This window comes from Drosophila erecta, unplaced genomic scaffold (assembly GCF_003286155.1).
Source record: "Drosophila erecta strain 14021-0224.00,06,07 unplaced genomic scaffold, DereRS2 tig00000092-arrow-pilon, whole genome shotgun sequence".
NCBI classification, from domain to species: Eukaryota; Metazoa; Arthropoda; class Insecta; order Diptera; family Drosophilidae; genus Drosophila; species Drosophila erecta.
In genome coordinates, this window is record NW_020825207.1 from 9,777,196 (window position 1) to 9,802,576 (window position 25,381).

Consider the following 25,381-nt stretch of genomic DNA (forward strand, 5'->3'; position numbering starts at 1 on the left):
TTATATCAATGAAAAGGTGTTAGAACCAACATTCACTTCAGTTCAAGTTTCATCATTAAAAGGCGTTTATTTTAGTTTCCAACTGACATGATTCTATACATATATTTTTGTTTATATTATGCAATTATTAGTATTTAATTGCTTGCTAGGAATATACATCTTATAAGACGTTAATGAGAAAAATATATTCTTCCTTCACCTCATTTACAAGAATGTTTAATTACAGACCATTATTCATTTGCAATATGCAAAAGCGAAAGACGTATAATTATAAGTGTTGACATACGGTAAAGAAAATCCATAAAAATATTATTTAAATAAGCAAGATTATAAACGACGGCCAGCCGTAATTAAAAGTAATGATTGCAATTAAAGTAGCATTTTCGCGAATTTTTTCCTTGTGCACCAAATGGATCAGCTTTTCCATTGGACCACCTTCCCAGCATCGCGATCAATTAAGACGCAAACAAAAACCGATCGTTGCCGGCAGCACAGTGGGCCAGATCGGTAGAAAAGGCCGTAATTTGCGACAGCTAAAAGCAAAAAGCAGCGCGACTGCGATCGCATTTGTGGGGCAGACAGACGCGAATTGTATCTGAGAGATACGAGTACGCGGCCAGTCCAAAAGTTCGGCTGAACGGGTCGTCGGGAGTGTTTTTGTTTTTTTTCAGCGGCCATCGGATTTTCGCTACCGATTGAAAAGTGCCGAAAAATATAACCAAAGCGGGAAACCAGATAAATAAAAACGCATGTAAACTCTCAGTGGCAGTTTAATTGCTTGGAGAACAGCTGGAAATTTTAAATTTAAAATCGCATCGCAATCAATTGGTTGTTCCGCAATTCAACAAAGTGATATATATACATTTAAATGTGTTTAGGTCGCCGAGCATGAAACTTGTTCATAAATGGTGCACAGACATAAACAAACAATAAATTATCCAAAAAGAAGCAATTGTTTTAATTAATATTTTCTAATAACAATTAAATTTCCCATTAATCAGATAGTCGTTATGTTTACTGGGCAATTAGAAAAAATAGTTCACCCAATGCAATAATTTAAATGATGTGCTGAATAACCCATTGAAATACAACAAATGCGATATGAAATTTCTATTAAAATACCAACATACATTTGCATAACTTAAAATAAACAAATCGTTAATCACAATCAGTGGTGAAATGTGCGATAAGGTTGGCTTTGTAACTTTGATTGTCTGCTTGATTGCCACAATTTGCGTCAATTATGCGTGAGTGACACGCCCTTTGTGCCGCCGCCCACGCTTTTAATTGAAATTTGTCTGTTTTTTGTCGTTTATGCGGCTTTTCCGTGTTTTGTGTGCGTGTGAAAAATGCTCAGCTTGTGCTGATAAAGAAAATTAAGGCTGCACACAGCTCTCGAAAGCGGCAAAAGCACCGCCCTGAGGCAAATAAAATATATAAAATAAAAAATGAGAAGACAAAGTGGAGCTAAGTGAAAGCATAGCATTCTGATTGGAAATTACCATTCAAAAACTCGAATCGATTAAAGATGAGTTCGCAGGTTTAAGTTTACAGCAGCCACCGCACATGAGACTCTTACAAAGTGTTCAGATGTGGGCTAAGTGCACTTGAAAAGATTCCCAGAAATTAGCAGAGTGTCGATTTATTGGCAGCCAACAACGCTGCACTCGCACCTACAGCTACCCTGTAATATTATTTTTACTTTATTTGTTAAATATACCAATGCGTGAGTGAAGTTCATGTCTACTCGTACCTATTAAGAAATACTAAGTACTGTCTAAAAAATTGAGGAACAGCATTTCCAGTTTAGCAGAATTCAAGCAAAGTGTCGAGCGAGTACCGACTGTTGAATACCCTTGCACTTTATGCAAGTCCCTTATTTCGCCATACCAACACAACAAGCCTATTCACAACTATCATACCCAAAATGTCGTATGTTTTTTAATATGGTTTCGCGCCGAGAAAACATTTCAATGGGCTTTAATTACCCCGCTTCCAATTGAAATTTATGGCCCAGTGTTTTGTGATATTCAAAGCGAATTATTCATAAATTACTATCTACTTGGCCGAGTGCCGCCAACACTATCAGCTATCTATCGTACAATATTTCGTGTTCTATCTATGCAACCGAATTCCGATGGCTTTCAACATGCCCATTTACATGTCGACTGGCAAATGGTTTTCGCAGCGATTGGCAATGGGACTTTACCACAATATTTTATCTCCAATTTGGGCTAGCGCATGTGTGCAGTGGTTATTTATTTGACCGCCCAAATATTTGGTATTTCTATTAGAGCCAAACCGCTCGACTAACCGAAAGCGAAAATGTTGTGATAGTTTATGGTCTGTCCGTGTCTCTAAAGCAGATAAATAATTATTGCATTAGCTGCGTTCTCGATTCGTTTCGTAGCAACGCCCCAGCTTGATTTTTAGCCGGGCCGCGAAACGTGACACTTGGCTATCAGATGTGGCACCAAGCAAGTGGCTAGCGGTGGGGGCATGTGGCACGTAACTGGTAATGGTAACAGGTAACAGGTAACCGCGGCGAAGGTTGCGGTTGGGCAGATGTAAGCGAAGATCCGCCCCATCGCGAATTAATCTGTTGTCCTCCACCTTGGGCGCATTGGAACAATAAATAATGAAGTGGTAAATTAGGGCTATTAGTTGCGAAGTGAAATAATGCTTGACGAGATAAGAAACAAGTCATTAGAAACAAGTCATTTGTAGATTCCTATTTCGAATTCTAAAGGTGTTTTATTCACTCCATTAATAACATGATAGCGCAACATTAATAAACAACCTTACTTCTTGATACCCGAGCAAAATTAGCAAATTCCATATAAAATGGAGCATTAAATATTTCCAGGGAATTTTTCATGTTTTTGATACGAGAATTTCATGTATTGAGCTGCCTTTTTAGGGCTTGGATAATTATCTTCTTTTTATGAGTCGCAACGTATTTATAAGGCGCGTCAATCAGTGTTACACAATAATGCGATGAATGCGTCAAGGCAATTAAAGCTTAATATGAAATTATTATGGTAAATGGAATCTTAATATCTTATCTTATCAACTACACTATTTTATTTTGCAAAATAAGCGCTGTTACCTTTAAGAAAGCCCGAATAATAACTTCAGTTCATTAATAAATTCCTTTTTTTTATTCACTGCTAATTACTATTCAATATCATGAAGAAGTATTGTTAAATTTTATAGAGATGCTTTAGGGCTTGACAAAATGAATATTTTCCATAAGGTTCAATATGCTATTCAACTCAATGCGGTTGCTGCACGTTGGAGTTGGTAAGAAGTTGAAAGCCATTCAAATTGATTAGTAGATACTAATTTTCCTATCTCGCAGACCGATCAGACACGACGGGGGTTCCATTTACAGATCAAATCACTTCTGGCCAAGCTCGGCCATTTAACAAGTTTCGTTCAGTCGGATCAATTAACGTATCGCTATGGGTTTACTTATGTTAATCAGTTGGCCGCGATGCAAATGAGCGTTAACAGCGCTGTTGCTGTTGGCTAACAGCGCGCCCAAAAGCTCGCTACGGCTAATTCGCTCCAGAAAACACGGGCAGTGGCAGTTGGTCAGAACGCGTTTGTGTCTCGAGCGAAGCGCACGTGCCGGGAAAGCTAGAAAACTCGCAGTGCCAGGAGGCCGAGGGAAAGCTGGGGAAAAGCAGCCCCTACATTTTCCACCACTAACAACAGCAACAATAACAACAGATTTGTGAGTGCGTGCGTGTGTGTGCGAGTGGAAATCTTGTGTAACCCGGAGAGCGAGAAAGAGGGAGACGGCTACAGCTGGGAAATTCACCACAGCCCATGGACATGGATTTTCCGCTCGTGTGAAAATACTCGCACACTCACTACGTTTCGGTTCGCCAGCAAAGGCAGTTGTTCCTCGCATTTTCGCATTTTCGCAGCTCGTGCGTGTAGTGTAGTGTAGTCCAAATAAGACCAATCAGAATAAGTCAACGGTCAAAGAGTAAACAAAATAAACGCCACATGTCGATGTGCACAAGTGCTTGAAGCTGGAAAAGTTACTGCCCAATTCTAGGCACTATTAAGCAAACGGAATTCCAATAATACCCCTCGGGATAATAACGGAAAAGCAGTCATAGCCATTATGGCCATTAAGCACAAAAAAGTGACATGAATACGTGAAGGGAAATGTGTTCCAAATGGAGGCACAAAAAAAAAGAAAACACGCCAACGCAAGTCGTTTGGAAATGATAGTAACTGTTGCATTTCGCTCACCAAGACTATCGTAGTTACAGTCGAGTCCTTTTTGTGGTTCAGTTTGCGGTTTCAATCAATGCTGCATATGTTGTTTGCAGGGTAGCAAAAGAGTTGCACTTACTGCTGATTAGATAATTAAATGTTTACATTGGAGGCATGGAAATATGCGGGCCTTTAAATGATGCAATTAGCACGATACTAGAGCTCAGCCAATTATGTTAAAATTTTGCCAAATATAATTATAAAATAATTCGTTGATTCAATTTAAGGCTCAACGCAGCGCTAAGCGAATTATCAGCGTGCTATTGAGTTACAGCTGAATTAAATAAAAGCAATTTTCAGGTTAGCTATAGGAACTTGTCGGGCGCATATGTTTACAGGGTATGGCCCCATCGAGTCCAAGTGGGCCCACCTGCACAGGTGAGAGCAGTGGCCAGCAAGAACGTGTCTGTTAGCGAGGCACACAAAAATTGGCGTTGCAAAAATTTCAATAAAGCTGAAAAACAAAAGCAAAACATTGAAATAAAAATTATTTCGTTTGCACATCGCTTTTTTTTTTTTTTTTTTATATTTGCACGCGCGCTCAATCCTCGTCACTTTTTTTTCGCTTTTTTTCTGCGCCGCTCATTCAACAAGCTGGGAAAAATTATATTATTTGCCAGTTATTATTTGGCCCATGTTTCGGCGAAACCCCTTCAGAAATTCTTTTGTATAATTCAACCGTCGGGGCATTAATATTAATGCTAATTATGAGCTTGTTTGTCCCCGGTGACATGTGCTTGAGTTTTTGTTTAATTGCTGCACTTGTTTTGAGAAAAATCAATCGAAATCGATGCGAGACGCGAGTGAAAAATAATTAAGTAAACGGCGAACGTGCGGCCAGTGATAAATTTAATTATGCAAATCGCCTTTGGGCAAATTAAAGCGAGATTCTAAAGTCCAGTTTGGTTTTATTATGTTCTCTCTCGCCCATTATTAACGTTAGATGGCATTTAAGGCCTAATAAAAACACGCCGACAACAAAAACTGAAAATCAATAAACACAAAGCCAGCAAAAAGTACGTAACCAGCAACAACACCAACAACACACAAATGCGGCAACAACAAGTGAGCAAGTTAAAGAACCTTTGCGATTTGTAAACGCTGCGAAATACCCGTCGTGCTAAAAATCAACCAACAAGTCGACAAAAAATCAACAAGAACAAAAAACAACAAAGAGCGGCAAAAGAACATTTAGCAACAATGTCGGAGGGCAGCGATAACAACGGGGATCCCCAGCAGCAGGGGGCGGAGGGGGAGGCGGTGGGCGAGAACAAAATGAAGTCCCGCCTCCGCAAAGGAGCCCTCAAGAAGAAGAACGTCTTCAATGTCAAGGATCACTGCTTCATCGCCCGGTTCTTCAAGCAGCCCACGTTCTGCTCCCACTGCAAGGACTTTATCTGGTGAGTGACTCGCAGCCCCCAACTGGCATCCATTGCGACACCCAGGGAAAACTGGTCTACTAAAGGCCAAATGACGCTGGCCTAACTGAATGGGCTTATTGGAAAAATAGCAGTGCTCATATGGCACATACGTTCAGCTCGTCCAATTTTAGGAAAGCGTTATTTGGCCAAATGGAATATTGATCTCATCATGACCCAATCCAGCTGACCCGAGATCATATAGCCGCCGGGCAGGTCATGGTAAGGTGATTATTCGGAAGAACCAATGGTTTTTCCGGGTGTACAAGCACATAGAGCCAATGCAGCCCACTCCTCGACGGCACTTGTGGGTCTACCAAGCATGGCCAGCAATGCGTCCACATAACATCAGAGGCGGGAATCGATAAATGTATATTGACAGGCGAAAGCAGCGAGGAAACAATGGGGGAATAAGGCAAATAATAGGAACAGACTGCAGCAAATACAAACACACAACGGAGGGGACTCCCAAAGCTCAATTTTCAAAAATGAATAACATATTAAGTTGGTGGTCAACGATAAAGACTTGTTTAATCTGAGATTTCAGTGGTGTGCTAACCAAAGCCATCAATGTAGACCATGGTTTAATAGTAAGCGTAATAAAATATAGCAAGTGTGTAGGTATTTAATTTGAATGAAAAGCAGCTATTCCTGTTTGAGCATTTTAGCAAAATGCAAAAGTACTTCCGAGAAAATCTAATGAATATAAATAGCATTGCTATGAAAAACCAATAAAGCCGTTTGAAAGGAGACATTAAATTAGAACAACGAAATTCAAACCTCGATACATGCAACAAGCTGTGTCACTCAAGACAAGTTAATACGCTGATATACTTGTTGTGTTTGCTTGGCCCTAAATTCCTACCAAAAAACGAAAAACAAAAGCCAACCTGTGTAATATTTAATGCAGGTGAGGCTGCCGCAATCTTTTTTAATCCATTGTTGCTCCCAAAGCAAACACAAACAGAAGGGCAGGGTAGAAATGAGCTGAAATTGGTGTACAGGTCGAGGTGGGAGTGGAGTAGCCTGTTTGCTCTCGGAAGTCCTGGCAGCGGGTCCCAGTAGTCACTTCCTGGCCTGCCAGCCTTCCCACGGCTTATAAATCAATTTCACGAGCATTAAATTCACCACCGAAAATGTCGGATTCGTGCTTTTGCGCTGAATCTTACTTGTTGACATGAGTTCTGAACAGTGTTTTGGTTTTTACAGCGGCTATCAGTCGGGATATGCGTGGATGTAGGTATTTTAAAGGATATACCTGTATACTCACATCCAATCCATTTGTGTAGTGCTAGAACATCATGCCATTGAGGAAAGTAGTGTCTTTCGCCCACACAAAACTAATTAATTCGCCACTCAGCACTCACAGCCGAAATTGGCCGCCAACCACAGACACTTTGAGCAGCAATTCCAGTGATATTAATGCATATTTAATAAACAAACACATTCTATCTCCGCACAAAGTGTCATAATGCCAGGCGTTTTCGTTGACAATTTAAAGCCACAGACTAATGAATGGATATGGAAGTCAAGTCGCCAATTATTACGCTTGTTTTGTGACTCGTCGCAAGCGCTGCGGGCTCTTAAGCTAATTGCCGGCCAAGACATTTGGCAATAATTAAATTAATTGCTGTTTAAAATGCTCCGCCAGCCGCCAGCATCATCGATCTGTGCCCATAATCGGGGTGGGGCCAAGAGCGACATTTTTGGCTACCCGTCGTCCAAAAAGCGAAGCGAGCGGAAAACAAACAAAAACCTCCGCGCACTGCATCATTATTACACGTAATTAACGCGCTTTGACAGCACTGCCAGCGAACAGGTTGAGCGCCACGCCCCCCGCCGCAAGCGCCCACTTTTTTTGGGGGGCTGCAGCTAATTAACAACTCCAGTGGCTGTTAGACTTGGTTTCGACTTTTAATTAATAGTGCGGGGACTTTGGGGGCACGCAAACACACACACACACAGCGCTCGGTGTTGCAAAAAGGCGTTGCAAGCACGTATCTGAGCCACTGGGGGGCGTGGAGTGGGTGGTGCTGGGGGTGGGTGGAGCGCGGTGGGTGGTGCGCCCGTGGCAGCAAAGTGTCAGCCGCCTTCTTTTGCGGGTAGCAGGTGAAACATTGGCCATGTTTACGGCACGTCATTTGCATAATAGGGCGGAAACCAAAAAGGTCACGATGGAAATTCCAGATAGCACCTCCGAATACCCTGAACATATCAATTTGCATTTTTCATGTGATAAGGCTGATGCTCAGAGGGATTTCTCGATAAGTGCACTTACTTGGAATCACATTTCGAACAGTTTTAAATGGAAATTCGGTTTGAATTTCAAGTTAAAAGCACTTGCAAAGGTTGCATTAGAACTCGAGAACTTATACTGAACTGAAAAGTTAGGATGCCACATTTAATTGGGGCATCTGATGATGCTGGTTGATTGCATTACTATTGCATTAACTCATTGCCTATTTGTTTGGCCAAATTGGGCTATTTGGACATTATTTGAGAACAAGTCGCTGGATTAATTAACTTAAATATCAAACACCCTTAACCCCGTGTCTCTGTGCCGGTTTTTCAGCGTTGTCGGAAAATATGCGCGTAATTAAAAATGGAAATGCAACAAAAACAGATGCCGTGAAAAAATAATTGTGAGTGGACAAAGGGGGGAAAACAGAACCATAGTATAACTGCAGGCGCGGGAAAATTGCGTTTTCACTTCATTTGACGGGCAAACAAAAACGGGTCACAACCAAAGTGGGGAAACAGAACGCAGCGAAAAGCCAGAAACAGACAACCTGGCCAGACAAAGGAATTAAAATTAAATGAAATATAAAAGTGAAAGTTGGTAAATGAAAAATGAAAATTGCGGTCTGCAACCAGAATTATGAAACGAGCCACAATTTCGCACTCGTTAGCAGCGATAACAAATCGGCCGATTTGACCGATTTGCGTGAATTGTCCAAGTGGCTACGGCCTAATCGGATCAACTTGGCCACGGCTTAACGGAGCGAACTTTAACCGGGTTTCGGGTCCATTCGTGCCGAAACTTATTCAACTGCAGTTGCAAAGTTGGCCAAACTTGCTCCTCCTATTATTTATATATACTTGTACTTGTGCGTTCTCCGCCGTGCATGTGAATAATTTGCCTTGTCCCAAATTGCACACCGGACTCAGCTGGGCTCGGGGTTGGCAAAGCGGTTTGTGGTCAAGTCATTTATGGTCTAGGGCTGGGACTCGCCTGGAAGCCTCGCACGTGAGCCGCAGCCTTTTGGCCCACAACGGGTTCCGCCCATTAACCGGTAGCCCAGAAATGAAATGGCTCTCTGAATGGCTTTAAGTTTTCAGTTCAAGCTGGCAAGTATTCGGAATGGGCAGGTCACGTTCCACTGTTTAAATGCTTAGTCTTAAATGTTTGGCTCATGCACCAAAGCAGCTAGTAACCAGAACAAATCATTGAACAATTTCAGATCATTCCCTTACACTAGAAAACACTTGTATTCCTAAGCCAAGGTGTATATTTATTTTGAAAGCCCTTCAGTTACCTTATATATAACGCATACGTAATAAAAATGTTCCATGGTCAAATATCAGGACTTACTTATGACATATATTTACAATACTTGTACGATTCATCGATTTTATTCCCTTGATGTATAGTTGTATGAGAAGTAGTCTAATAGTCAAACTGTAAAACCAAACCATTTAAACTAAATTAATTACGTTGATTATCACCGCTGAAACCTAACTTGATGACATGCCATGCACGTAAATAATTAAAGAGCTAGGGGTAAAGGGTTTTATTTTGAGTTGAAACCATTCATTTTCCGAGCTCTTTTTATATCGATCATTTTAAACGGCCCAGTGGGGCATATTGATTAATGGGGAATTAAATATTTATGCTAATTGGTGCGATGGCAGTGCCATAACGATTCGTCGACGAATATGAATTGACCCACTGGTTTCGATGTCTTTCAGGGGCTTCGGGAAGCAAGGATTTCAGTGCCAAGGTAAGGGTTCATCTCGTGAACTTTGAGCTCCGAATAACCCGTTCTCCGGTTGCAGTTTGCTCCTATGTGGTGCACAAGCGGTGCCACGAATACGTCACCTTCATCTGCCCGGGCAAGGATAAGGGCATCGATTCGGTAAGTGCGCACCAACACATATGCTAAACAGGATAACCACATACATACATATCTATGTACGCAGGATACGGCACCCGACTGCATTTCCATGTGCGCATAAAGGGGGGGTCCTATTTGCATTGCTTTTAGTCTTTGTGGGCTATGTCAAATTAAACTGTCATTTGGATTTTCGGTTATGCCGGGCTCCGTCCATCTGTCCCAAAAAGTCCCAGCTGTCATGTCCTTTTTCCTCGACTCGCCTGTCAACTTTGCTTTGCCTGCTAAGCAGACTCGGGCTAAAAATGCCAGTTTTCCCCTGTCCGATCGGGGTTTTCCTTCGCCCCTGGGTTATGGAAAATGTCATTTGGATTTTTCCGCATACAACACGCTCTCCACGCTGTATATTTATTCAGGCAAACCGCAACACGCAAAGAAATGGGCAACTTTTGACTTTCAACTCAAAGCAGTCGTAATAGTCCTTAAAGTTCCAGAACATATCTTAGCCATAGAATCCTGCTTTGCAAAGTAAATTAGGCGTTCCCCTTTGAAAAACAAATAAATAGAGACTTATCTTTGCTTAAAATTTCTTGAAGTGTAAAGCTGTGTGCCCAATAAAAATGTTGTGATAGGGAGACGGCAAAATATGGCAGGAATATATAGAGAAAAGAGTCTCAGATGGATTGGCTTTTAGGGTAGCTATGAAATAAACTATTTTTTCGAGCTTAAATTTCGCCTCGGCTTCCTTAAACCACGCACATGGAAATGCAGAAAGGGCGTATTTTAGTTAGAAGCAAAAAACAGTTGCAAACTTACACTGAACTTATGTAGAGTCTGTCATTTGTTATGATTTCAATGCGAAAGTTTGCAGCGAACTTGTTAATTTGTCATTGTGCTCTGTTGATTTACCAAGAACCAAATTTGTGTTTTGTATTCTTTTCCATGTGTGCATCCACCAAAATCAAACCAAAAACTCAATTCGCTGTCCAACTCACGCTGTCACGAAACCACGCACCAAATATATTTAAAAACCACAACAAAACAAAATGAATCCGCAATCGAAATCGAAATTGTTGCAACAAACAATCAAATAAAAAAAAAAACATTATAAAATATAATCGAATATACAATCAAAGGACTCACCAAAAACTCAACACAATTTCGAGCCATTCACATACGCAGGACCCACCTTCTGCGATCATTGTGGGTCCCTGCTGTATGGCATTTACCACCAGGGTCTCAAATGCTCAGGTAACCCTTGACCCCTTAAAGCTAGAACCCTTTCTTTGTAACCCAAATAAGTGTTTTCCCCTCCGGCTTCTAACTTCTATCTCCCTAACCACACAAAAGTTTTCGCTTCTCTCTTTCACTTAACTTATAATCCTTTTCCAAAAAAACCCGACTGTCAGTGTAAATAATGATGATAATGTGTGCGTGAGACTGTGTGAGTGTGTGTGTGTGTGTGTGTGGCTGCGTGGGAATTAAATTTTAAACGCAATTTGACCTGGTCAACAGCACGGAGAAAGAAACTTTTGCAGGCCCTAAAAGTTAATTATTTAAATTGTTTTCCCTACAAACACACAGATACACTTGTATGTACATGTAAGCAGGCCGCACCTTTGTAAATATGTCGTTACACCCAGCAAATACTTCCTTTTTTCCGTATTTTGTTTGCTTGCTCTTCACTTTCCCGCTTCCGAACCGCACTGAAAGTTTCCACGTGTAACCCACTTTTCCGGCCACCTCTCCGCCCACCCGCGCCCCGCCCTCTGCAACCAATTCATTTGCATAATTATGCACATGCCAGGGATACTCGGAGAATCCTAGTGGACGGGGCCAAACTTTGTTGCCAAACAATGCTTGTCATTTGCTTAGAAATTTGTGTGCAGCTGCCTAGCTGCCTAGTGATATAAATATAATTTTAATGTGTTTTTTCGGCCCACTAGCCCACTGAAACGCTTTTCAGGTCCTGGCCCAAAGTTCTTGCCATTGAGGAAAGCATAAATGTTCTGAATTCTTTGTGCATTTGCTAGCGTATATGTTTTTATCCGCCTCTACAGCAAACCCTAATGTTTTAAAATCTTTCAATTTCAATAGGAAATTAAGTTAGAGATTCGACGCCAGACTGAAAAAGTAAAGCTTCCAATTAGCAGCTTAGTCTTGGCCTTCGTAAAGGTAATGAGTGACCAGCTTTCTAATAACACCAACTATAGTTAAATTGAAGTACTCAGCTCTGTATTGACTGCAACTCCTCTAAACGGTCTTCCATGTGGCTTGTCACTGGAGCTGGCACTTAATTGGGAGCCATGGCAACTGGCTTAATTAGAACGAGTGAAGTGTAAACACCAATTGCAGAGACAATAAGAATTGGCAACTCGAATGGCAGATTCATGGCAGGTGTGATGCTGCTGCCATGGGAAACTCCAATTGAATTTTCGCATGGAAAATAGCTGAGCATTTTCACTTCACGCACAACTCAAAATGTGGCTTTTCCTCCTGTCATGTGTACGTGGAATACAATCCGGTCCAATGAACCTAGACGTTGCCATTTCCGATTGTGCTTTTCGACTCCTTATTGCCTCCTTGCTGCCTCAAATCGGATTAAATTTATTGCGACAGGTGTAGGCAAATCAATTTTGCGACAAGCCGAGCTGTGCGCCTCAGATTGGCAGTTCGCCAAACATGATTGTGATTCGTACTTGGAGCGGAAATTGAAAACAAATGCAGTTAGGCCCATTAAAAGCTATCAGATGGCCGTCTGGCTCCACGCCGATATGACCACACTTACTACTGCTAGTAGCCCATACGATCGCTCAACTTGCCTTATCTGGCCTGTCGGAATAAATGACATGGCAATTTATATTTGCCAACACCCCCAACCAGTTCCCCATTCGTTATCGGCGGGCATCAGTTGTTAATATGCTGGCAGTTATAGTATATACACAGCCATGTACGATGGCCTTTTATGTACCAAAAATTACGTTAAATGGAGTGATGGAAGCTGCCATTCCGCTAGAGGACGATGATGAGGACGATGATAGCGATATGGAAAAGTGGGGCTCCAGGATTTCCCGATGGCGTGGGTACAAATTTGTTAGGTGACAGCGAGGAATGCTGTGATAAATTTGCGCTGCAAATATTTTTTACAAATTTTTGCTCTGGCACGTGGCAGTACATAAGCAGGCGGCAAATGGGGGCGTGTTAGCCAAATGAAATTCTAGCTGCGTGTGTGTGCGTGGGCCATCAGATTTATTGGGAAATGTCTGACGGGGCGTTTGTTTACGATGCTTTCATGTGGCAGATACTGTGACGTAATGATAAGAATAAAGCCCACCATTTCATACAGTCGAGCTTCATTGGCTTGAACTTTAATGCCGCTGAAATAAATTGGTTCACAGCATACATATTTCATTTCAATTGGCTTACAAAGTTGAAGAGATTTTCTTTTAAGACACTTTTGTACACTGAAAATTGCTTATAAACATTTCTCATTGAAACAAAGGATCGCTAGAAAAAAACAAAAACAACGCTCCAATTTTTAATGTAGATGGAAAATATTAACTATATTTATTACCTTGAAACATAACACTATTTGCAATTTTGCCGCCTTAAATATAGTGAAATACTAAGCGTTTCCTTGCTGCACTGAATTGGTAAGTTCTTTTCTGAGAAAAATTAGCAGAAAACAAGTTTCCCTCACATATTTTCAAGCAGTAGAAAAATAACAAAATCCTTGTTTGTTCTGACTTTCCAAAATTAACTAGGAGCTTCCGCCCACTGGGCACGTATTGTATATATACATAGTCTTGAATGCCACTGGGGTTCCACTTTAGTTACCCCAAATTCCGCAGTGTCCGGGTCTCGATTCGGATGTCAGCACCTGTGGCTATCCAGGGCCCCTCAAAGGCGAGTCCAATTGGAGGCCGAGTACACACACGTGTTTACCTTCAATGCGATTGCATTTTGTCCAAACAAATGCCCGCCACACCACCGCCCACAACGCCCACCATCGCGGCCTTGAGCATGCCCGCCAAAGTATGCAACAACTTTTTCGCTGCGCCGCTGCCAAGGACGTTTGTGTGTGTGTGTGTGTGTGTGTGAGTGTATGTTTGCTGTTCGCTGGTGTTTGTCTTTTGGTAGCGAAAGGATATTAATGGCTGAGCAGCTGTTGAACCTTGGCAGAGACAAACAACAAATTGCCAAGGCGCCCCCGAAAAAAAGATGGGGCGTGGAACGCCGAGTATATGGGGGAACCACTCGGTGGATGCTCATGGAGGCACATAATGCTATCAAATGTCCTTGCCGGGGGGCAGCACCCACCACAAACTGACACAACAATCGACTCGGTTGTGTGGGTGCAAGACTCGCCACCCACAAGAGGAAATAGCCTTAAAGTTTTCCGCCAATGTCACGTGTGAGAGAATCCTTTTTTGTGTGTGTGCACGAGGTCCTTGAAAAGGATTAGGCAGCATTTGTCTCTGCAACCTTCGCCGGTTACTTATGTTCTACTGTGCAATGTACATATCTGTGTTTATGTAACATATATACCCACTCATCACACTGCCTCCATAGCCCTCTTCCATTTTCATTTGATTTCGCTGTTTGCGACATGTGACGGCCAACTTGCAACTCAATTAACGTCGCGTTTATTTCATTAGCACGAAAGCAAAACTGCTGCAGTGCAAAAAAAAGAAAGCAGTATAAAAACGAGAAGTGGGTGGAGTTTTGGGGGGTAGGCACTCTGTTGAGAATGCATATGCAAGTCTTTAATTATAGGTCTCAAAGCTCCATTGCCGAGATTTTCAAATTTATTCAATATAATCTTTTATTAAAAGCCATTTTCATTCGTCTCTACTAAAGGTGCTCCTAAATGCATTTCCACCTACGTAAATGTTATTTATACTTTTAGTATGTGCGTCATGTGCGTCAACCAAAAAGAATAACTCGAATTTCTGTGTGATTTTCGCCAGATCTAATTTGCTTTATAATGAACTACAGTATACAAAAGACTAATCTAATCTATACAAAAGCTCAATAATGTGACAATAAATTCCAAAACAAGTGCAGATTCCTATTCTATATATTTTTTACAATAAAACCATATTAACATTAACAAATGCATTTCAGGCTGTATTCACGCGAATTGAAACTGCGGGTATTATTATTTTCTTAAATTAACATAACGTACATGATCTCATTTTATCCACTTTTTAATCTGATAATGAAACAAACAATATTTAGATACATCTCCAGTTTTATGTGTAATTACATCATTCTGCATACCAAACAATAAGTATATAGTTGTCTTAGCTTCTTGCTCATTTTGTGTGCCCATACCCCAACTTGTTTTATATTCCTTTGTGTTGATTTGCAACTACACCTATGTACATATTCGATATATAGCTATATCGAACACCTATTGCTATGCCCCGCGTTAATTTTCCATTAGTTTTCTCTTCCAATTCGAATTCCAAACCGAAATCGAAATCGGGCAGGCGCATCAAATGCCCCACAAATGGCAGAATGTCACCTTCCTGTCGCCGACGTTCTGCGATCATTGTGGGTCCCTTTTGCACGGCATCACGCACAAGGGTCTCAAGTGTCGAGGTAAAGTTCCCCAAATGGACCCCATATAACATATATACTATATACTCGTAGTATAACCTGCTTGGCGCCGAAAGTGTCTCAGCTCATTTGCATTTTTGGTGGCGCTGCCGCAGAGTTTTTAGATTGTTGCAATTTACAATTAGCAGTGCTTTGTTTCCGCTCAAGTGTGCACTTGTATTTGTGTTTGTTTTCGCCACGGCGTGTGTGTGTGCGTGTGTGTGTGCGTGCGTGTGTTTGTGTGGGTGAGTGTTTTGCACACTTGGGCGAATTGTTTGTTGTTGCTGTAGTGAGTGTCGCTGACAAGTTTCCACCAGCTTTTCCCGCATTTCCCCCATTTTATTTGCCTTGCCAGTTGCCTGCACTTGGCTTTCTTTTCATTTTACGTTGACATTCTTAAAAACTTGTTAATTTTCACGTTATTGCAAGTGCATGTCAAGTTTGCAAAGCCACTTAATATATGTTTACTAATTTTAAAGGCCCCACAAAAGTTTGCGACTTTTAGATTCCATGGTAGCATACACTTGTTCCATTTAGCGTAGAATTCTATAAAAATAAAAATGAAACGAGGTGTTGCCTTCTTTTTAATCGAATGATTAAAATGACTTGCAAATGTACATGTGTGAGTGGAGTGGCAAGGAGATTCCCATTGGGGTTTATAACTGAATTCTTAGGCTTCTTCTATTAGTGTCATTACAAATAAATGGTAAGAACATTTTGGGAATCATTTAAAATGGTACAATTCTGAGTTGATTCGTTTTTTAATCAACAAATTAATTTAAATAGTAATTCCTAATCTTACCTTAAAAATTGGCAAATTTATTGAAATTAAATAAGTTTATGGCTAAGCGTCCCCACTTTAACCTTTAAACTTTAAAGAGCAATAATTAATATAAATGTTTGGAACGGATCTGATGGAATTTCTATACTTGCCCTGTCGAATGAGTTAAGCTAATCCCAAATCAGAAAATTAATTTTTCACACCACTTGCTATAAAATACGCCTGGAATTTCAAAGTCATATCAGTTACACTAACTTTGCACAATGAATTGCATTTTGAACCTCCTTGTGCTAGCAGCCATCTTCTTCCTTAGCGTCGGAGCTGACAAGATCCACTTTACGAGTCAGTATTACGGCATTATCCCTTATCTCCTAACAGGATCTGCTAATATGGACTTGTAAATATTCCAGATTGTGGCAATGGGAACGGGTACTGTGCACCAAGTACCAAGAACTGCAGGGTCATACAATCCAATGAATGCGGCCCAACTCAAAAGTGCTGCAAGAAAAATTGAGCATAAAAATTGAAATAAAAGGCTCGTACTTTCCCCTTTCAATATTAGTCTTGCTATTCTTATTCTTGAGCAGGATATATTGGCATTGTCGTTTGGAAACCCAAACGACAAATGGTGTTTAGTTAAGTTTCAGAACTTAAAACTTACAGTTTCTCGAAGCATAATCGCAAAGCGAAGCACGTATGATAGGAAACAGATATTTTGCTAATTAGTACTTAACTTAAAAAGTCCGATCCTTAGTCCTGCGCATTAGCAGATGAAAAGAAGGATATAGTTTATATGATGTGCCTAAAACATTTAGGTTGCGGCCAGGGACAAGATACTTTTCAAAATGTTGTTCGAACCGAAATGAAAAATGTTGCATATTTTACAGATGGCGAAAATTGTAATAATAGGCTGAATTGTTACTAAAAGCCCAATACAGTGAACTTTAAAAACAAATAGCTTTAGAATTAAGCTTTAATTTATTTGCCTTCCATATCCAAAATTTCCTATTCAGACGAGGCAATTTAACGTAGCACCTTATACCCAATGCAAATATGAAAAATGTTGCAAATTTCCTGAGTAGTCTCAGCTTACAAGGACAGGACAACTAAAACAAATACTTTAAAAATTATCCCATTCTCCACATTTTAAACTGTAACTGTACTCGTTAAAGAGTATATAAATACATAAAAGCGCTACTGAATATTCTTGAGCAGAATAATAGGACACGTGGATCCGGCGTATACGTGGCAAACGTACATGCCAGCCAATTAAATCGATACTGCATATTTAATATCAACTAATTAGTTAATGTTTAAAATTGAAATATGAAGTGTTTCGATACGCCAAATATTACTCAATCTAATGAATAAAGTGTGCCGCAAGTGTGTTTGCAAGTCTTGATAAAGCTAGTGGTTAGATTATGCAAGATATCAGCTCTGGCTTTTACTTCAATCCCTTATATTGCATACGATTTTACCTTAAAGTTGGCCAGAAGTAAGAGCCATAGATGTTTACATTTAGATGCATGTATAGTTGAATCAGAAAATTAATTTTTCACACCACATGCTATAAAATGCGTCTGGAATTTCAAATTCAACTCAGTTATATTAACTTAGCACAATGAATTGCATTTTTAACCTCCTCGTGCTGGCAGCCATCCTCTTCCTTAGCATCGGATCCGGCTGGTCCCAGAAACCCTTTAGGAGTCAGTACTCCGCTATTATCCCTTAACAGCATCTTCTAATATGGTCTTGTAAATATTCCAGAGTGTGCCAATGGACTAGGGTACTGTACTTCAGTTCGCAACACCTGCAGGGCCATAGCACCTCCCACTGAATGCGGCCCAAAAGAAAAGTGCTGCAAGAGATAGTTAAACACCTGATTTAAAATGCGCTGTGTTTTCGTGAAATAAAAATATATCCTTTCAATATATGCAAGTCCCAAGAGTTATTCTTGAACAGGATATGTTAGCATGGTCGATTGGAAACCCAAATATAGAATGGTGTTTAGTTAAGTCAAAAATACTTTTCAAAATATGGTTCGAACCGAAATGAAAAATGTTGCACATCCACTAGATGGCGAAAATTAATAATAGGTAGACTAAAAGCCCAAAATAATTGCAAATTCCCTGGGTGATATCCAGTTACAAGCAGGGAATAACAAATACTTGAAAAATTATGCCTAAGTTCTTAAATATCTTTCTCCACATTTTCAACTGTAAATGAGTACATAAAGATGATGAACTTTAGTGACGATGATAACCTTCCAGCCTTGTAAAATCTTGTAAAACAATTATCGATTGGAGTATGCTAGGCTAATTTATTGCCACTTTAACTCTTTTGGTTTAGGGCCTCAGAAAGGGGATAGAATGGTATGCAAATACATTTATCTGAAACAACACAAATCAATTTTATGGTGTAATTGCATCTTGCATAACATTGCGCTTACTGGCAATTGCAATTATCATGCTACAATTCATGCAACACAAAGCAATCAGATTCATTTTATTTGTGGTACAGGACAAAGATGGATCACCTTGCGATGTTTTTTCTAATAATATCTTTGCTGTCCGCAGTATATTATTCCACCGCTGCCAAACACTGTGAGTGCATTACCAATTACAACAATAGACGCCTTAACACATTAGCCATTTAAATATTTTAGCTGAATGCGGTCCAGCGGGTCGCTGCTACACTGTAAATACACACTTTGGAAGTTTTAAACAGACAAGATGTGTTCCTTGCAAACAGCGCCCTAAAAGTCACTAATTTACTGAATTTGCAGTGTATTCAAATTCTAAATTGCAAAAAATAAAAAATACAAATAATAAGTACACCAAAATGAAGTACATAAACAAAATAGATTTCATGCAACGACTAATAGATACATAAAATAAAAGTAAAATAACTTTAAAGAAAGCCAAAAAAGGGGAGCAGCACTAAAATATCAGTAAATCCAACTTACTGATTCACAAAACTACAAAAACTGCAAACGGCAAGGGAATACGAATACGAATGTATACCATCAAAATGGAGGCCACATTATGAATACACACTCATATCAGTGTGTTTGTTTTGTACTGTGAATTTTGGGAACCCTTTTTTTGCGTTTGTGTACACATTTTTGCACATTCCGTGCTGACCAACATGCCACAGGGCCGCCCAGTAAAACGTATCTTAAATATCACGCATACGCAGCGGGGACTCGAATGAAATTAAGACCCTTTCAAGGGTGGCGGGCGGTAAGCAAAAGTAATTTTACACTTCACCAAAGCGGAATGTTGCCAAGTGAAAAGAAGCAAAGGGAAAAGTCGAGAAAAGCGGATATGTGAGAGGAAACTGAAGCAATCGGCAAAAACAGAATGATGCCCTGGGATGACCGATGATGTGGCAAGTGCTTTAATTGAAAACAAAACGTATTTCATGAAAATGAATAGCAACTCGATTAAAGCGAATAATTTCCAATTCAACGCTTGCCACTTGTCAGAGTCAGAAGTGTAGCTTCCATCGGCGAGAAGCAACAGTTTGTCAATTTCCGCTGGCAGTGAAATGGGGAAAAACAAGCTCTAATGGGACCGATGGGTGGAAAATTGGTTTGGGTTTTTTTTACTGATTGGGTCGGCCAGAGTGCCTCTACATGACAGATTACGCGACAGAACGTCCACAGGTAAACTTTGGTTGCCACCGACAGACGCGGTAAGTACTACACTTTAGCTCTGTGTGCGCGACTGTACCTCACTTTGCAGCGTGCACTTTGCGACTGTACCTCTGTGCGTGTGTGTGTGTGTGTGTGTGTGCGCTATGTACCACTTCAACATCCAAGTCATGCCTATCAATCCCACTAACCAAACTCTATGAGCAAACTCCCACTCCTGCGCCCTTTGACTCCACAGAGACCAACAGTTAAGATTTAAAACCATTTTCTCCACGCCCCCAGCATGTGACATGAACGTGCATGCCCGCTGCAAGGAGAACGTGCCCAGCCTTTGCGGATGCGATCACACGGAGCGGCGGGGTCGCATTTATCTGGAGATCAATGTCAAGGAAAATCTGCTAACTGTCCAGAGTAAGTGGGCCTCAAGCCAGGGGAATACACATTTAAGCCGCTTAAGCATTGTTACCAATTATGGCCGCACGGTCTAAGTTTTTTATTTGGTTTCTGCCTGCGCCCGTCTTTGCGGCAAGCAGGCGAAAAGTTTACGGAATATAAGTATGCAGGGGCAAGTGAAAAAAAATGTATGCCCGGGGAAGCCGCAAAGTTTCCCAAGCAACGCGCTTAAAATGTTACATCTTCTCCACAGTCTTTGCGTCTTTTGAATTCATCCATTGCTCTGCGTTTCCCGCTGGAAGCAGAAGTCTGCTTCACGGCCGAAAGTTGCAAGTCCTCTGGGCTACTGGGAAAATTGCTTACGATTTGCATTAATTCATTATGCGCGCTTAAGGAAATTCTCCGTATTCGTTCTCCTTCGTTAGCCGCAAATGCCACATAATGAATACTAAGCTAGACTGCAGTTGCAGAACAAAAGAGTGGAACGAGCTGCTCTGCGGGTGTCCTCCAGGACACAATGCTTTGTCCTGTGCCCAGGAGCATGTTTCACGTAATTTCCGTAGCTGCTTTGTGCGAGGAGTTTTCACTCAACAGACTCAACCGGGATGGGTCTTAATTGACTGATTATGCCACAGCTCATTCCATTGTCCTGCTTTTCAGTCAAGGAGGGTCGCAATCTCATACCCATGGACCCAAACGGACTGAGCGATCCCTATGTGAAGGTGAAGCTAATTCCGGATGACAAGGATCAGTCCAAGAAGAAGACTCGCACCATTAAGGCTTGCCTAAATCCTGTCTGGAATGAAACACTCACTTAGTAAGTACCTAAGCCCAATGCATTACATAAACGAAAATGGACACCAATACGATGTGGTTTTAAAGTGAATATTTCGATAGAGAATTTATAGCAAGAACATGTTGTGTTCTTTTAGTGATCTGAAACCCGAAGACAAGGATCGCCGCATCCTGATCGAGGTGTGGGACTGGGATCGCACTTCGCGCAATGACTTTATGGGCGCTCTGTCCTTCGGCATCTCGGAGATCATCAAGAACCCCACCAATGGCTGGTTCAAGCTGCTCACCCAGGACGAGGGCGAGTACTACAATGTGCCATGTGCGGATGATGAGCAGGACCTGCTGAAGCTCAAGCAGAAACCATCCCAGAAGAAGCCGATGGTTATGCGCAGCGATACGAACACACATACTTCTTCCAAAAAGGACATGATCCGTGCCACGGACTTTAATTTCATCAAAGTTCTCGGCAAGGGCTCATTTGGAAAGGTGGGTAGCTGCCCTTGGCCATAAGATTTATTCTTGGAATGTTAGCTAATAACCAAGTCCTTAGGTTTTGCTGGCTGAGCGCAAAGGAAGCGAGGAGCTGTATGCCATTAAGATACTCAAGAAGGATGTGATCATTCAGGACGACGACGTCGAGTGCACTATGATCGAAAAGCGTGTCCTGGCGCTAGGCGAAAAGCCGCCCTTCCTGGTCCAATTACACTCCTGCTTTCAGACTATGGTGAGTTTATCTTGGGATAGAGTATCCAACATTTCAACAAAAATGTATATATTTTCGTCAGGACCGTTTGTTCTTTGTAATGGAGTACGTGAATGGCGGCGATTTGATGTTCCAAATCCAACAGTTTGGCAAGTTCAAGGAGCCCGTGGCTGTGTAGGTGTCCACAAAATCCGACACCTGTTACCTATAATTACTTATCGTGGTGCTTGCAGATTTTATGCCGCTGAAATAGCAGCAGGACTCTTCTTCCTTCATACCAAGGGTATACTGTATCGGGATCTGAAGCTGGATAACGTGCTCCTGGATGCGGATGGACACGTGAAGATTGCGGACTTTGGCATGTGCAAGGAGAACATAGTGGGTGACAAGACCACAAAGACTTTCTGCGGTACCCCTGATTATATTGCTCCAGAGGTATGTTTTCGTCAAATAACGATGTTATAAACTATATAATATATAATTTGTTCAATTTCTGTTAAGATAATACTGTATCAGCCCTATGGCAAGTCGGTGGACTGGTGGGCCTATGGAGTACTGCTTTATGAGATGTTAGTGGGCCAGCCACCTTTCGATGGCGAGGATGAGGAGGAGCTCTTCGCCGCCATAACTGATCATAATGTGTCCTATCCAAAGAGCCTGAGCAAGGAGGCCAAAGAGGCCTGCAAGGGCGTAAGTATTCAAGCTCATACACAACCGGTTATCCCTCGTTTACTTATAAATATTTTCCTTAGTTCCTAACCAAGCAGCCAAATAAGCGTTTGGGTTGTGGTTCCTCCGGCGAGGAGGATGTGCGTCTGCATCCGTTTTTCAGACGCATCGATTGGGAGAAAATAGAAAATCGCGAAGTGCAGCCGCCATTCAAGCCGAAAATTGTAAGCCGAATGCATAATTAACTTCTTCCCAACCTAATGTAATCCGAATATGCTACAGAAACACCGCAAGGATGTGTCCAACTTTGACAAGCAGTTCACATCAGAGAAAACAGACTTGACGCCCACGGACAAGGTGTTTATGATGAATCTGGATCAGTCGGAGTTCGTTGGCTTCTCCTACATGAATCCTGAATACGTTTTTAGCCCATAGATCCGATCTGATCCGATCTAATTTCCATGCTTCGCGTTGTGTCCTCTAAGTCTATTTTGATATTGATTACTAAAAAGACATCTTGTTAATCTTTGTTAAGTTTTCTGTTTGATTTTCAACCATTATATTATAACTGTATCTATATTTATTGAATTGTTAAGTTTTTAGTTAATTTTAAGATCTAGAAACTGTGAAAAAGAGCTTTAGTTATGCAATATTCGAATACTGTTCAAAGGCGCGTCCTTACCTCAAGCCAACAAAAAAGCAATAAAAGCAACATGTCAAATACTTGGTAACCTATCACTCTGCATAGAACTTTGATCAATTCTGTCAGATTTCCAAAAAATACATTTCAAAATAAGTATTTCAACGAGCTTTTAGCATGTGAATTTTCCATTTAGCCAATATCTAAGTGTTTTTGTAGCCAATTAATCGATTTTAATAGTAAATACCGTGGAAAGGTCCCATACGTTCCTCGATGTAGCCAGGAAATGAGAGACTTAGGAGTTTTGGGCCATATTCAAACGTCATTCGATTGTAGTGCTAGCCCCGGCATTATAATCAAATCGAAAACGCGTTTAGGTGAGTTCGCCAAAGAGGGAAAAATCGAGGAGAACATTCAACATTCCCAAGATATTAAATACTTAAGCCGTAATATCAAAATTAACAAAAATTCGGTTCTTTTTAATTCCATTATAATATCAATGTGCGTGTAAATTATTTTACGTTTTATTTAACGAAAAAAAAAAAGAAAAAACATTGCAAACACACGTATATATAGCTCGTCTATATATATGGCTGGCATAGAGTCTCAATGTACCATAACTAACAAATTGCATAGCAATAAGTTAAGCTTAGACGATACTTAACACTAAAGCTGTAAAACCTAAGCTAAAAACTAAAACTGTTTGCTCCTAGTCAAGGGAAAACTATGTTAGATTGCTCTTGAGTCGGAAACTTTAGTACCTTCGCAGGAATCTAGCAGCTAGCAACTACTGTTTAACTATGGGAAAAGACAATCTACTATAAGCATGTAAAACTATAGTCATCGTATATAGCCTAGACCGATTTCCAAATTAGCGCCAGCCGAGCTAAGCTTTTGTGCCTCTCGTAGCTATCTTTCTCTCATAGAAGAAACCTAAAAAGAATTCATGCCAAACGAGGCTATGCGTATTACGTATCTGTATCTATAGGATTATTATAAAATGATCGGTGTCTGTTGAAGGGGAATTTGTAGCCAAGCTAATTGCGTAGGGCACAACACAGTAACTTAAATGAGAATTAACATTTAACCAGAATCGGTAAAGCTTAACAGTAGTTTAAACTAGTGAATTCGAGACGTAATAAGAATTAATATTTATTAACTTAAATATATTGAATTGTGTAACTCCGAACTTGAAGCATTTAAAACGTTTAATTTAACTATCCAGTTTGAAATCAAAATGTAATCTAAGCCAACAGGTAGATCAAAGATATACTCGATCCCAAGCACGATGAATGAGTATGATTCGCAGCCACGATGAGTACACTTAACGTTCAACGCGGGGAAAAAGAAATTTGCTCGTATTTTAAAAACTAATTGTAATGCATAATTAGCATATATCTATAGATGTATATGTGTGTCTGAATTACTTTAATGACTTTCATGGCAAATAAATGAAGGAAGCGAAAACACTTTTCAAGTCTGTTCAAATATTGAAAATATTACAATTTAATGACTATTAATTTTTATTATCGAACTATATACATATTGAAAAGCATATTTGTAGGACTTTAACTGCATACAGTTTTATTTAGAGTCGACATTTTTACAAAACATATTTATGTAATTTTGATCATTTTCACGGTCGTTTTTTAAACCTAAGTCTCATACGTATGTATTTGAATTGCATATTAACTTAGTACAAACTAAATAGTTATATACACATATACATTAATATAATTATATCTATGAAATATCGATGTGAATTACTTAAATGATATAATACCATAAGATGACACGCGCGAGAGAGCGAAAACTTCCAGACAAAACTCTCGACCGAAACCCAAACTAAACTAATGAAAACTATTTTTACGTCTGAATAATTCACCCACCCAGCCCCGATCAGTCAGTCAGAACTACATATATGCCTGTGCATATATGTATCCACTATATATACACAGTCCCAGGCTGGATGTAATCTATAATTTATTGAGCCAAGCCAAATAAATCTAACAAACTGCTTTGGGCACACCACACACATACAGTACGAGTACCCGAAAGTAAATAAAAGTACTACTAAATGCATCTGAATCTCGTAAATTGAAAATGTTTATCTGGGTTGGTAATTCGCTGATCATTTGAGGAGCTCTTAATAATTCGTTTCTCAACAAATCGCCAATTCGCAACTATACTTTTAACAGCAATCCAGGTATGGGTATCCAGAATTCGATTTATATCCCAACCAGTAGATCGTAAATTCACGCAGCTCAGCTAGGTATGCAACAAAAACATCAGGATATCGGGCCATATATAAGATACCA

At 40.4% G+C, this 25,381-nt stretch overlaps 3 protein-coding genes across 9 annotated transcripts; all 3 read left to right on the forward strand.

The window, feature by feature from the left end:
* The first annotated feature begins 569 nt into the window (after window positions 1-569).
* Window positions 570-25,150, forward strand: LOC6547961 (protein kinase C, brain isozyme). 7 transcript variants are annotated; one of them, XM_015156256.2, is made up of 15 exons: window positions 3,775-3,938; window positions 4,594-4,671; window positions 5,237-5,693; window positions 9,681-9,712; window positions 9,768-9,847; window positions 10,960-11,074; window positions 20,146-20,274; window positions 20,917-21,073; window positions 21,189-21,537; window positions 21,602-21,775; window positions 21,837-21,928; window positions 21,988-22,189; window positions 22,256-22,444; window positions 22,507-22,647; window positions 22,706-25,150. In XM_015156256.2, exons 3-15 carry the CDS (start codon window positions 5,494-5,496, stop codon window positions 22,856-22,858), a joined length of 2,013 nt encoding a protein of 670 aa, XP_015011742.1. In that variant the 5' UTR covers window positions 3,775-3,938; window positions 4,594-4,671; window positions 5,237-5,493; the 3' UTR covers window positions 22,859-25,150. The 7 variants fall into 7 exon arrangements, with proteins under 7 accessions (XP_026835938.1, XP_026835939.1, XP_026835937.1 ...); XM_026980139.1 differs by lacking the exon at window positions 10,960-11,074 and adding an exon at window positions 15,319-15,430 and having other exon boundaries at window positions 3,777-3,997; XM_026980137.1 differs by lacking the exons at window positions 3,775-3,938; window positions 4,594-4,671 and adding an exon at window positions 570-751.
* Window positions 17,187-18,139, forward strand: LOC26526049. The gene is made up of 2 exons (XM_015157241.2): window positions 17,187-17,914; window positions 17,976-18,139. The coding sequence occupies exons 1-2, from the start codon at window positions 17,830-17,832 to the stop codon at window positions 18,077-18,079; spliced, it is 189 nt and encodes a 62-aa protein (XP_015012727.1). The 5' UTR covers window positions 17,187-17,829; the 3' UTR covers window positions 18,080-18,139.
* LOC113564255 lies at window positions 18,701-19,085 on the forward strand. Its single transcript, XM_026980141.1, has 2 exons — window positions 18,701-18,811; window positions 18,874-19,085. Exons 1-2 carry the CDS (start codon window positions 18,736-18,738, stop codon window positions 18,975-18,977), a joined length of 180 nt encoding a protein of 59 aa, XP_026835942.1. The 5' UTR covers window positions 18,701-18,735; the 3' UTR covers window positions 18,978-19,085.
* Window positions 25,151-25,381: the final 231 nt, after the last annotated feature.

Bases quoted from the DNA above. Each gene is read 5' to 3' on its own strand.
- LOC113564255 (XM_026980141.1), top strand. From the start codon at position 18,736: ATGGATCACCTTGCGATGTTTTTTCTAATAATATCTTTGCTGTCCGCA. The intron at 18,812-18,873 runs GTGAGTGCATTA...TAAATATTTTAG, and splicing joins TTCCACCGCTGCCAAACACT to CTGAATGCGGTCCAGCGGGT.
- LOC6547961 (XM_026980137.1), top strand. From the start codon at position 5,494: ATGTCGGAGGGCAGCGATAACAACGGGGATCCCCAGCAGCAGGGGGCG. The intron at 9,713-9,767 runs GTAAGGGTTCAT...CTCCGGTTGCAG, and splicing joins GCAAGGATTTCAGTGCCAAG to TTTGCTCCTATGTGGTGCAC. The intron at 21,538-21,601 runs GTGGGTAGCTGC...CCAAGTCCTTAG, and splicing joins GCAAGGGCTCATTTGGAAAG to GTTTTGCTGGCTGAGCGCAA.
- LOC26526049 (XM_015157241.2), top strand. From the start codon at position 17,830: ATGAATTGCATTTTTAACCTCCTCGTGCTGGCAGCCATCCTCTTCCTT. The intron at 17,915-17,975 runs GTCAGTACTCCG...TAAATATTCCAG, and splicing joins GTCCCAGAAACCCTTTAGGA to AGTGTGCCAATGGACTAGGG.